Source organism: Leptonychotes weddellii, chromosome 6 (genome assembly GCF_054177405.1).
Source record: "Leptonychotes weddellii isolate Sample4059 chromosome 6, ASM5417740v2, whole genome shotgun sequence".
NCBI lineage: Eukaryota > Metazoa > Chordata > Mammalia > Carnivora > Phocidae > Leptonychotes > Leptonychotes weddellii.
Genome location: NC_138374.1, coordinates 8,289,385 through 8,302,827, shown reverse-complemented (window position 1 = coordinate 8,302,827; position 13,443 = coordinate 8,289,385). Strand labels below are relative to the sequence as shown.

The window sequence follows — 13,443 nt, the reverse complement described above, 5'->3', positions numbered from 1 at the left end:
GAATCGCCTTGCTGGTGTCTCCGGTGGGGACACACAGCCATGGCAGGGACCGAGGAAACAATCTGGACAGATGCTATGGGGCCGCCACGGAAGCCTGTGGATATGCAGCTCTGAGGGCCACAGAGGACTTGAAAGGGTCACAACCTTCTCGGCCGGCCCCGAGCCCGGGCTGTGGCCACAGTCCTCTCTCGCGGGGAGGGAGGCGTGTGGGGGTGTGAGTCTCTGTGTGTGTATGTGAGTGTATGTATGTGTGTGTATGAGTGTAGGCGTGTGCAGCTATGTGTGTGTGAGTGCATGTGTGTGTGTAAGAGTGTACACATGTGAGTCTGTACATATATGTGTGTATGTGTGTGTGCATGCATGTGCATGAGTGTGTATGTGAGTGGGTGAGTGTGAGAGTACATGCACATATGTGTGTGAGATGGAGTCTATGCGTGAGTGGGTCTGTGTGAGTGTGCACACACGTGCACATGTGCGTGTAGGTGCCTGTGCATGCTCACGACTGAGCGTGTAAGTGTGGGTGTGGGTTTGTGCTCGTGTGAGTGTGGGGTTTTGTGCGTGTGTGTTGGGGGTGGGGAACACAGGCCCTTATGTGAATAAGGGGCAGTTTTGTAGGCCAGTGGTTTCTTTTTAAACTGCAAAGTTGTGTTGTGAATCCCTCTGAGTGAGCTGTGACAGGGAGTGACAGGTGCAGGGGACAGATCAGTGCTCCTTAGACCATCTGTGGTAAAGGAACAGATTTCTTTTCCTTTATTTCCTATTCATTATGGATCAATTAAAATACGCTAAAAATGAATTCCTACCAAAATATTGTAAGAAAGACACAAAATATAAGCCCCAATTTAAAATTTTTCGATGCAACAGACAGATTACTCTGGCAAATTGCTCTAAAGGTATCTGAAAGCTGTCTGCCAGTGTCTACATGGGACAAGGGAGAGCGAGGCTGGCAGAGAATTCTGGTCCCTGGAGCCTGCTTTGTGTAGCATTAGGCTAGGCGACTGGCCCAAGGGAGGTGACTGCACGGAGACAAGGAGAGATAAAGGAAAGGGTGTGTGGGTTCTTGGCTGCAGACTAGCCTAGAACTCCTCTAGCCTGTGAAGGCAGAGAGAGATGTGTTGAAGGATATCAGCAGGTGGCATGGATTTGGGGACAGGGTGGCAGGCTCGGGTTGCACTTCCGGGGGCCACATTGGCCCCTGCCACCACCCGTCCCAGCAGAATGGGTGTCCTGGGACCTGAGTCTCCAGTAGCTCATTTCTGAACCAGATGCCATGGTGTGGGCATCTGCTGGGTGGAAACCAATTTTTTGGCCTTGCTGGGTGAGAGCCCTACATTGGGATGTGGGATCGCTTTGTCTGAAAGTAGCTTTGAAATGGGGGTTTGTTAATTATAGTGTGTATGTTTATATAGAAATTATGGTCATTTGATTTCTCTTTCTTTTTTCCCCCAGTGGTGTCAAGGCACCTCTTGTACCTTCTGGCCTGGGATGTCCCAGGGGGCTGGAATAAACAAGGCATGGTGGAAAACTGCTCTGGGGACAGACGGTGGCCTCTGTCCACCTTGTGGGATCAGTGGGAAGACAGGATCTGTGCCTTTGTCTTAATGCCTTTTCTTTCTTTTTTTTTTTTAAAGATTTTATTTATTTATTTGACAGAGAGAGACACAGCGAGAGAGGGAACACAAGCAGGGGGAGTGGGAGAGGGAGAAGCAGGCTTCCCGCGGAGCAGGAGCCCAGTGCAGGGCTCAGTCCCAGGACCCTGGGATCATGACCTGAGCCGAAGGCAGACGCTGAACGACTGAGCCACCCAGGCGCCCCGCCTTAATGCCTTTTCAATCTGTAACGTCTAGTGGGCATCTCCTCAAAAGCAACCTCAGCCCTCCCCTGGGTGGTGACAGCAGCGGCACGCTGGGAGCGGCTGCTTCTCGGTGGCGCTGTGGGAACTGGCAGGGGCGTGGCGGAGGGTGGAGCCCTGACTGTGACCGTGACCCCTTCCTTGCCCCACCACCTTTGCCGAGGAGCCGCTAGGAGGTCCAGGTATCAGCTGGTGCCTCCGGCTCAGCATTTTTGCAGTGAAACCGTTGGAAGGAAAGAAGCAGAGCAAAGAGGTCATTTCTGATGGGTGTTACCCCTTACCTGAGTGGGTGTTCCCTGGAGAGCCCCGAGGACCTTTGCAGCGGAGCGCGGGTCTGGGGTCTTGTCGTCACTTGTCTGGGGTTCCGGAGGTCCGGGTGTGCATTTTGGCTCCTTCTCACCCATGCCTTTCTCAGGAGACCACAGCACAGAGCACAGTGTCTTGACGTGTCCTGTCTTTGCTTTGTTCTCAGGGCAGGAAGACCCCAACAGCTTGCGCCATAAATACAACTTCATTGCCGACGTGGTGGAGAAGATCGCTCCTGCCGTGGTGCACATCGAGCTGTTTCGCAAGTAAAGAGGGCCTTCTTGTTTTCCCACGGACTCCGAAGCTCCCACCGAGACGCACTGCCATTAGCAAAGCATCGGGGCTGTTTCTGGGACACTTGGAAATGTCCAAGAGCCACTGAATATGTTCCTACGGGAGCATAGCATTTCCCCCTTAGGATGCTTTCCCTTTAGCCTGTTTGAATGTACATTCTTGACCCTTCTAGATGATTTAAGAACCTCTAGCTCTGAAGAGAGTCCCTAAGAATATTTTGTAAGTGGAATTTTTTGATGCTTACAAAAATCGATAGCCTTCCACTGTTCTGCTGTTAAACAGACCTGACGTATAAATTCCTAGATGTGTGTTGCTGTTGCAGACCCAGTGAATCAGTGTGTCGAAGAGTTGATCTGAAGGTGATTCTCGGCCTTAACTGGGGTCTCCTCTGGGTTTTAGGCTTCCTTTTTCTAAGAGGGAGGTGCCGGTGGCCAGTGGGTCTGGCTTTATCGTGTCCGAAGATGGACTGATTGTGACAAACGCCCACGTGGTGACCAACAAGCATCGGGTCAAGGTCGAGCTGAAGAACGGTGCCACCTACGAAGCCAAAATCAAGGATGTGGATGAGAAGGCAGACATTGCACTTATCAAAATTGACCACGAGGTAAGTGTGCTCCCTGCCTGAAGACCTGAGCTCCCAGGTGGCAAAGCCTGGGAGAAGTCAGAGGCCCCAGAGCACCCTGATTTCCTGAGAACCAGTCAAGCCTGGACCCCAGGAGGTGAGGATTAGGAGATACTGAGTGTGGCCTGCAGTTAGGGAAAGTGGGGGGACTCATGAAAGCATCTTTAATAAGAAGACTATAAAATCAGAGTTTTAAAAATAGAAGCTTAACGATTTTATAAAAGAAAGCAATAAGTTTATAAAGAAATTAGTAGGTGAGCAGTGAATGTTGAGTCTCCCCTCCATTCCTGAGGCAACTCTTGTTCATTTGTGTTCATTTTTGTTCATTTGTGCGTTTCACTGGGTTTGAAAACAAACCAAGTCTCTGAAATTGGGTTTTTGCAGGGTTACTGGATGTATGTGTATGTGTGTGTGTGTGTGTGTGTGTTTTAAGATTTATTTATTATTTGAGAGAGAGAGAAGGGGGGGCAGAGGGAGAGAGAGAGAGAGAGAGAAGCCCAAGCAGACCCCCCACTGAGCAGAGAGCCAGTTGCCAGGCTTGATCCCACGACTCTGAGATCATGACCCGAGCTGAAACCAAGAGTTTGACGCTTAACCAACTGAACCACTCAGGCATCCCTCTAGATGGGTTTTAAAACAATGCTCCAATCTTAAAAAGGTTTTGGAAACCTTGAATTAAAGCAAAGCTAATGACTGGGTGTTATGCACAAACAATGAATCATGGAACACTTCATCTAAAACTAATGATGTAATGTATGGGGATTAACATAAGAATAAAAATAAATAAATAAAATAAAATAAAATAAAGCAAAGCTAATGGGGGTGCCTGGGTGGCTCAGTCGTTAAGCATCTGCCTTTGGCTCAGGTCATGATCCCGGGGTCCTGGGATCGAGCCCCGCATCGGGCTCCCTGCTCCGTGGGAAGCCTGCTTCTCCCTCTCTCACTCCCCCTGCTTGTGTTCTCTCTCTCGCTGTGTCTCTCTGTCAAATAAATAAATAAAATCTTTAAAAAAAAAAAAAGTAAAGCTAATGGATTTTTTTCTTACAGAACTTCTCAAAACTTTTAATATGCTAATGCGCACAGGAGTCTCCCACAAAAGGGTGTGTGTGCACTCCAAATGATAATCATCTGAGCTTAGCACTTTTTTTTTTTTTTTTTGGGCAAAACTGAGACATAGTTCAGTCTGAGAAATGCTGTGTTTGAAAATGGTTTCCTTTCTATTTAAATATTCTCCTTGCAGTCATTTTTGCTCTGTTTGATTTGTTTAGTGAAGGCTTCATACCAGAAATTAAATCCAGTTCTTACTAGACCGTCAACAATTCCCACTTGTTGGTATATGTTGATTGAGGAGGTTTGGTTTGCAGTGAGATTGCACTTTTGGGTTTCTTCATGCCCTTGTAATTTTCTGGAATTCCTGTGGAAGGAAGGAAGACTCCCGGGAGGCTGGAATCTTGTTGTTGGCGCAGGAAGAGATCCTAGACTGAGAGCCACGAGGGGTCTTCTGACCCAGCTCTTCGCATACCTTTGCCTGGATGTGGGCTGTGAAGGCAGACCAGTGTAGTATCCCACAGGCTGCTTTTTGTCTGTCTGCTGTTCCTCAGGACAGAAACAGGCTCCGCGGTTGGTGTAGGAAACTGGCCTTCAGCGAGGTCTCTGTCGGATATTATTTCTATTAGGTAACTGTGGAATTTCTAGCAACAACTATCTTTGAAAATGTGTTTATTGGTCACAACATAATCATAGTAACTTCTGCTTGATGAGTTCCAGTGCTGATCCAGCCTCTGGCTTCATTCGTAACTTGCACCTAATCAGCAAGATAGCTTATCATCCCCATTTTATAGAGGACAGAACAGGGGCTCAGAGAGCTTAAGTAACCTGCCTGAAGTCACACAGCTGTGCTGCGGGGAAACTAACCTTCCAAGCCGAGCCAGGCTGCTGACCCCCAAGTACCCAAGGCCATGGCCCTTACTGGAGGGATGGAACCTGGCTGTTTGGTGTGATGGGATGGCTGGACCTTAAATAGCTCCCGGGAAGGCTGGTGCTGCCCTGTTTAGGAACATGCCGCTAGAAGAGTGTCCAGGATGTGGTAGTCTCACCGGAAGGAGGCTAGCCAGAATAGCACATCCTGTGGCCGCACGCAGGACTTTTCAGCTCCCCCCCCGCCCAGCCCCTGGAAGGCAGCCAGCGGTGGGGCTCTGCAGGCAGGGTGCTGGCCCAGATGCTTCGTGAGCCACTGCCACTGAGTAATTCCGTGTTTGGAATGCGTGGGCATGGAATGTGCCTCTGGCCAGGGGGAGATTCTTTTCAGATTTTGAGCCAAGGTGGAGACTGTATCCTTGTGTCATCCCCGACATGTCCAGGAAGGATGTGAAAGATCTCAACAGACCAGCTTTGCCGTGTTTCTGACCCGGCCCTTGCTGCCCGCAGGAGTCTAGCCCTGTGCCGGCAGCTCAGTATTTGAGGGCTGTTTCTAGCTCAAGAAAAAGATGCTTAACATTTAAAAGTTGAACTAAATGTGGCTTTTCAAAAAGGAATCGGAAATGAATGGATATTAAATTGCAGACACCCACACAAGAGACTGGTTTCCACTGACTAAACTGCTTTTTTTTGCTGATAGTAGTTGGAAGTGGGGAGAGTGAAACCATCTCTTCTAGCGCTTTCCCTTTTGTTCCCTTCGTTGGATGATTGATTATTTAGGAGGGGGTGGAGACTGGCTTGAAATGAGGCTCCGTTTGGAAGGAGCCTCTCCTCCCAGCAAATCCAAATCCGTCTGAGCACACGAGTTAATAAACTGCAGGCTGTGGATGGGCTGTGAGCTCGCCTTGCATTGGGTCACTCTCGGGAATAGCAAAGGACAAGAAACCGTCGGGGGAGAACTCAGAGCAGGCAGAACAGAACCAACAAAAATTGAGCCTGAGGATCGAAAATCATTCCAAATGGTGCCTTGCCACATGAGGCTGTGGCCCAGCCTCCCCGGGCTGTTTTCTAATAACCCAAGGAAATTGATGGGACCGCCCGCCATGTCCACAAGCTCAGTGGCTAACTTGGTGGCTCCTAGCCTGGGCCCGTTTCCTCCCCCCACCATCATGATTTCATTTGGAGGCTCTCCATTACTTTAACAGCTATTGTCCTTCCTGAGTGTGGTATTCTCGACACTTTTTTTTTAAAGATTCTTTTTTTAATTTATTTGAGAGAGAGAGCGCGCACATGCACTCATGCGAGTGGGGGAGGGGCAGAGGGAGAGGAGGGACAGAGAGAGAGAGAAGCAGACTCCCCTTCTGGGCACAGAGTTTGACTCGGGGCTTGATCCCAGGACCCTGAGATGGTAACCTGAGCCAAAATCAAGAGTTGGATGCTTAACCGACTGAGCCACCCAGGTGCCCCTCAACACTTTTAAGGAATAGAAATTACCATGGACATCTGTTGTCATGTCCCCTTGTCATCCAGCCCCCATCTCCTGGGAACAGCAACTAGCATTTCCTTTGGGGGCTACGTCTCCCCCATTGGACAGTCTTGGTGGGACCGGCAGTCACGGTGCCCCACCCTCCAGGGCCAGGGGGTGGACATGGGACCCGGAGATCAAGCAGACCCTCCCCTCGGAGGTGCAGCTGGGTGTCACTCTCACCAAAACTGCATGGTAGAGCCCCTGCTGCTGAGCACCCCTGGGTGCTGAGTTCCTGTCGTTTCTGACCCAAGCTGTCTACTTTTCTTTCCATTCTTGGAACTCCCTGCGCATCTCCAGTGAACCCCCCTTGGCTTGAGATTGCCAGCGACATGTCTGGGCTTGCGACCAAAGAACTCTGTTTTTGCTTCTCACTGCTGAGAAGACATGTGTGCACTCACTCTCCCTGCTGAGTTTTGAGATGGGAGAGCTTTCAGAAGAAGCCTGGTCTGTCCCCCTGCCCCCCACCCCCCCCAAGCTGGGGGAGGAAGGTGCCCCCCTGCAGGCCCATCCCCTCCAACCACAGCCCATTCTGTGCTTCCGTCCTAGGATTTGCATCCATCTTTCCTGGGGCTAGCCGTCAAGGAGTGGGGGAAGCCAGCTGCAGGAAGGAGGGACCGTGTGCATGCAAACATTTTAATAGAAAGCAGCTTTGAGGGCAGACTAGTTCAGCTTCAGATACAAACCGTTTCCAAATGTGTTCAACATGACACTGGGCGTGTTTGCAGAACATTTAAAAATTTTGTCCAAAGGCAGCATTTTTGTCCCATGCAGTTTTTTTCCCTGAGTAGTTCAGAAAGAGAGAGAGAGAGGGGGAGAGAGGCAGAGAAGGAGAGGGGGTGGCTGTCGAGGGAGAGGTAAAAGGAGAGCGATTTGGTCTCTCTAGGCCCGACCCCAGGGCAGAAATACAGGGATATATTGAAGAAGGTAAGAAAGGAAAGCTACTTTTGTTACTGCGGTTTTCCAGCTGTGTTGAAGAGGAAGCACCAGGACAAGAGCCCGAGCCTCCCTTGCTGATTCCAGCGTTGGGACCGTGTGCTGTCTACCCTTTACACATTTCCCGCTGTTCTCACCGAGAGAGCTTAGCCCCTTTCCCAGGGCCTCGGAGGCCTGGCCTGATGGGGCGGCCCTCCTCCCGGCCTCATCTCCTCCTTCCACCCCTCACCCACTCTGCCTGGATGCCCCTCCCCTCTTGCCTCCCACAGGCCAGGGCTACTCTTCAGGGGTCTGGGCCATGGCTCCCCGGGGTGTCTCCCCGCAGCCGCTCCAGGGCTGGCCTTCCCATCCTCCGGGTCCTGCCCGAAATTCCGCCCTAGACAGCCCTTCCCCAACCCAGTACGCAAGGCGGCTCCCCACATCCCAACCCCCGACTGTCACTCTGAGGACAGTCACATTTCACTCTTTACCTGCCCCCCCATCTCCTTAGCATAGTCGACTGTTGTCTTATTTGTTGATTTAAGTTGCTCAGAGCTGCTGGAGTGTGAGGGACACTCCGGTCTTATGCACTTGTCAGGTAGTCGGCGCGGGACAGCGGGGTCCCAGGACGAGGCCGAGTCCCCTCTGCTGACGAGGGAGCAAGGTGCACGGCTCCGAGGCGCAGCAGAGTGGGGAGGCCCGGGGCTCACGGGGTTGTCAGATGAGGGCCTGGTGGCACAGCGGGCGGGCCACCACTCGCCCTCATCTGCACTCCTCAGCCGGGGCTCATCCGATCCCAGGGGCCGTCTGGTTTGGAGGGACACCTGGCTTTGCCGGGGCTCCAGGAGCTTTGTGGTCTCTGGTTACTCAGAGCGCGGCCGAGGCAGTGAGGTTTCCTGAGGCCAACAACCAGGGAAATGTGTGCAGGCCACCAGGTTGAGGCCTCTGAGGTGTTTTTCTTCCCTCACCCCCAGGCCTGCATCCGCCCCTGGCCACCTTCGGGCCCCTTGCCACCTACAGGCCAGACCCGTTTGAAGTGGCTGAAGAGGAACACTCCTAGGCGGGGGGGGCTGCTTTGTTTACAGAGGGTCCTTTTACTGCTGAGCCGGCCACGGGGTGGGGGGTGGGGCCAGGAAGAGGGGCCAGCTCTGATCCATGAAGCTCAGGACAGGGGTCACTCGGGGCCGGGGTGGGTGGGGGGCCCTGGGCCTTCCAAGCACAGGTCCCCGCAGCTGCTCAGTGGGCTCTGTCTTCTTCAGGCCCGTGTCTCAAGATTTGGCCCGGTGTGCGGTGACTCTGCCCTGAGTCCTCAGCGCGGGGCGGGCGGGGGGGGGTGTATCAGGTGACCCCCGGGATGGTGGCAAAGGCCGGGGGTGGTGCGGTGCTCGGCGTGACTCACGCCCGCCCGCCAGTTCTCCTTAGGCAACCTGATGGTCGGAAGGCGCTGACTCAGCCGCGTGAGCTGTCCCAGGGTGAATCAGATAACACGGAGCCTGGGCTGGAATGGCTCCGCATCTTCTGGAGCCTGTCACTCATCCTCGTAAAGCAACTGGGAGCCTGGGCTGTGGATCGCACTACCATAGTTACCCTCTTATTTTGTTTCTGTGTTTTTCCATTTTGGATCCTTTTCCCCACTCGCTCGGTCTGTACTGGTCGTTCTGTGGTCTCGCGCTCTCTGTCGCAGAGCTTAGAGGGCTGCCGTTGGATTTGCTGCCGACGCCGCGGCCCCGGTTGATGTTACAAGGCTTCTGTTACCGTATTGATTTTTACCACTTGGAGGGCGTGGGAATCAATATTTCATTAGGGAATGTAAACCCAGGCAGCGAAGTGGAGGCCGGCCCTCATTCCTCTGCGCGGCCTTTGTCCAGAGGCCGATGGGGACGTGGCTCCTTCTGTTCTGATTGCAGCTCCTTTTGGAATGTGAAAATGTTTCAGTTCCCCAAACTATCAGAACCGGAGCCCTCATGTGTTCTCTGGCCCCAGTTCAAGAACTTAGCTGATTGTTAAGGAAATTCTTTGGCTATGTTTTTCTCTTAATATGGTAATGCCTTTTTTCACATCGGTGCTCTGTCTTCAGGGAATTGGATTAAGACTCTTTTTTATGTTTCTGACAAAGCAGTTCCCAGGTTGTTGGGACCGAATTTGTAGGTGCCCCATCCGGAATGTCTCCTGTCTCCTTTACTGAGCGGGGAGGGGGTACGTAGACGCTGCTTCCATTTGACAGTTTAGCGAGTATGTAACACTGTGTGAGAGTCCAGGGTTGGCCAGTTGCAGCTTGCAGGCCAAATCTGGCCCTCCGTCTGTTTTTGTAAATAAAGTTTTATTGCAACGCAGCCATGCCCATGATTTAGAGTCTGTAGCTGCTTTTGCCCTGTCTCAGCAGAGTTGAGTCATGAGGATGGAGACCACATGGCCCATGAAGCTGAAAGTGTTTACCTTTTGGCCTTTTACAGAAGAAGTTTGCCAACCCCAGTGTGAGACAATTAACACCTTGTCCTAGAGGAAATGAGTGGCCGGAGGCCCAGTATGCTCATAAGACCCAAAGTCTAGGTGACCAAAGAGGAGAGCACAGACAGGCTGATTTCATTTGCTCTTTCTCTTGGGGCAGGTGTGTGTGTGTGTATGTGTGTGTATGTGTGTATGTGTGTGTGTATGTGTGTGTGCGCGCGCGCACATGCGCTCAAATTGTGTTTCTTTGCTGCCGCCGTGGCTTTGCTTTTGCTGGATTAAGCAGAGAAGGCTTCTGTTTGCTCGTTTCTCTGCATTATCAGTAGAATTCCAAGATATTTTGAAAATGATTATCCAATTTCAAATCCGGAAGATCTTTTAAGGTCTGGGGTTTTGTTCATTTTCTTCAGTTACTCCTTATTCATTCATGGATTCTATCAGTATTTACTGAGCATCTGTCTCGGCCAAACACGGTGTTAGGTGCTGAGCATGTATCAGAAATGTGCAAGAGCCATGTGGCCCCGTGATGACAGTCTAGGGTGGGAAACAGGAAAAGTGGGACAAATACGGTAACAAGTACAGAAAAGGAACAAGCAGAAGCGGCAGAAGGCACTGGAGGCTGGGGAGGCCTCTGTAGATAGTGTAGGCAGGGAAGCTTATATTTGGGGTGACAGGAAGGACAGGAAGGACAGGTAGAGCGTACCTAGGGGAAGATTAGGGGGCAAGCCTGGAGGACCTGAACCTTGGACCAAGGTGCAAACTTATTTCTCAGTGAGTTTATTAGAGCCCTTCAGAACCCAAGCCTATGTTTCTGCTTAGCTGGTTTCTCTGCATATTGTCTACATTTCTTATTGGCCTTGTTCTTGGGGATTCCTGGTCATACTCTGGAAAGCTCTGGTTTTTTATGTAGTCAATCTCCTGAGAGTCTGAAGGTGCAAAGGCTTTGTACTGACCTGGTTATCTCTTTTCATAGCAGTGTAGACACAATTTCCCAAAACTGGTTTCCTAAAATCATCATGACCACCTTCTATGGTGAGGGAGAAATAAGACATTGTGGTGAATTGTGGACTGATTATTTAATACACATGCTAATTAAGAAGTCACTTTTGTTAATTAAGACACCAGAATCTGATAATGAGAGTGTGTGACTCGTGATGTTTCCCTCTTTGCTTTAGCTACTGGGCAGCTCATAGAAACCGTTGGTTTCGTGGTTAGCATATTCTCTATGGCCCCATTTTATGCCATGAATATATGTTAATTAATGTATTATAATAGGCCCTGTGTCACTCACCATCTCAGATTATTTTTATGTTGAGGAGGTGATACATCATACATCTTAAAAAAATTTTAAGCATAAATTTGGAAGGAAAGATATCTCCTGGGCTTCTCTGCATATAGGACAGCAGGGGCTCTAAGTGGTCATGGGGAGTGAGGAGACAGTTCAGTTCAACAGACATTGGGTGGTTGCTGCACGTTGTGCCCTGAATTGACCAGAGAGAGACCACCACCCATCCCTTTGGGAAGGATCTTTTAAAATCTGGTTGGTTCATTCTTTCATTTGTCACTTTCATATTCATCGATTTTTTATCTTTTTAATTTTTTATTTTAAAATTTTATTTTATTTATTTGACACAGAGAGAGACACAGCGAGAGCAGGAACACAAGCAGAGGGAGAGGGAGAAGCAGGCTTCCCGCTGAGCAGGGAGCCCGATGCGGGGCTCGATCCCAGGACCCTGGGATCATGACCTGAGCCGAAGGCAGACGCTTAGCGACTGAGCCACCCAGGCGCCCCTCGATTTTTTTAAATCGGTATTTATTGGCCAAAAATTCTTGGAGCAGCATCCATGAAGTTGAAGTCAGTGAATAAAAGTGGAGGGATCAAAGGGGCTGGCGTATGCGAAGACCAGAGTTATGCTTGATGGAGATAATGATTTGCCTCTTCTGGGTGCCACAGAATATGTCCAGTCACTAGCCGCTGGGCTCCCATATAGAAATGTTGACATTTTGTGGTTTAAACAACAAGAGTAAGGGATTTTTCAGAATGCCCATGTTTCTTATTTATTTATTTATTTATTTATTTTTTAAAGATTTTATTTATTTGACAGAGAGAGACACAGCGCGAGAGGGAACACAAGCAGAGGGAGTGGGAGAGGGAGAAGCAGGCTTCCCGCTGAGCAGGGAGCCCGATGCAGGGCTCGATCCCAGGACCCTGGGATCATGACCTGAGCCGAAGGCAGCCGCCTAACGACTGAGCCACCCAGGCGCCCCAAAATGCCCATGTTTCTTGACCCAGCTTGAAGGAGACTAATTATTATGGTGGGGTTCGTAAACAGGGAGGAGGAAGGTGGTTGTGTTTGCTCTTTTTCTGCTTGTGCACGATGGTGCTTAGTTCCTCCTTCTCTCTCCCCCTGACTCCCCCACTTCTCCTGTTTCCCCCATCTGAGCCCTCCCCCACTGCCGTCAGTGGGACAGCCTAGATGCTGATGCCTTGGCCGCCTAGTTTGCTTTTCCGCGGGAAGCATGTGAGTTCTAGGGCTCTGCTTCTTGCTGGGTATGGGGGATGTGCTATTTTCTCCATCACATATTTTTAAAATAAAATGAAAGGTTAGCATAACTGTTTCCAGAAAGCACGTTGAATCACTCAGTTGAGCCCCAGCCAGCTGCTGCAACATTAGACTCTGAAGCAAGCTTCAGCCGACACCCAGGACCAGCCTGGAAGCCTCAGCCCCTTGAAAACGAGCATGCTGGGTGGCTGGCGGAGGCCGTGGCTCCTGCGGATTCAGCAACAGAAAATATTTTTGTAACAGGAGTACTTTATACTTTCCAAGGAAGAAAAAGAAGTAGTTCACTTGCCTCATTAGGCTAAAAAAAATTTTTTTTTTCCCTTAAGCTTTATTGGTTTGTTTTATTGCCCTTCTCTGCAAGCTTCAGGGAAGGAGAGAGCACTGGAGTGGGCACTCAAGGCCTATTAGGTCAAAACCAGTGTGGCCAGAAGCTGCAAGACTGACGGGCCATTGTTGTTAGAGCTTCTCTAGCCGACTCCTGGCTGAGCCAGCATCTGGAGAATTCCAGGAGTCCCCTCTCTGCTTGTGGCCTGAGCTTGTGGGCTCATCTGACCCCGTTGGGGGGTTGTATGAAAAGAGATTTATTAAGGACTGTGGTGCCTGTTTTGGTCTCACCAAATTTAACCATCGTCTGCTAATAGGTTTTTTGGAAATCAGCCAGGTCTTTCGGAAAGGACCCTAATTGTCAGAGCTGGGATGACCTTGGACATCACCAGCCTCAAACAACCTTATTTTAGAAGTGGTAAAACCGGGACTCAGAGAAGTCAATCAAATGGCCCGAGGTCACGGAGTGAGTTACTGCAGGACCAGGTCCAAGCCCAGCTGTCTGCTGCCTGGGACATGGTGCTCCGGGGATCTGCAGAGGCTGAAGTGGCATGTGTGTGTCCGCCTGTGTGCGTGTGTGCGCGTGTGCGTGTGCATATGGTGTGTGTGTGATTTTGTCTGAGTCTTCACTTGTGCCGCACCCTTGGCTGCTGCTGCAGAAGAACCCCAGAGCAAG

At 50.6% G+C, this 13,443-nt stretch overlaps 1 protein-coding gene across 1 annotated transcript in view; it reads left to right on the top strand.

The window, feature by feature from the left end:
- Positions 1-13,443, top strand: part of HTRA1 (HtrA serine peptidase 1) — a 51,721-nt gene that overhangs the window by 24,630 nt on the left and 13,648 nt on the right. The window contains exons 2-3 of the mRNA XM_081823341.1: positions 2,325-2,424; positions 2,852-3,056. Coding sequence (XP_081679467.1) covers positions 2,325-2,424; positions 2,852-3,056 — 305 coding nt within the window. The remainder of the gene's footprint in view (positions 1-2,324; positions 2,425-2,851; positions 3,057-13,443) is intronic.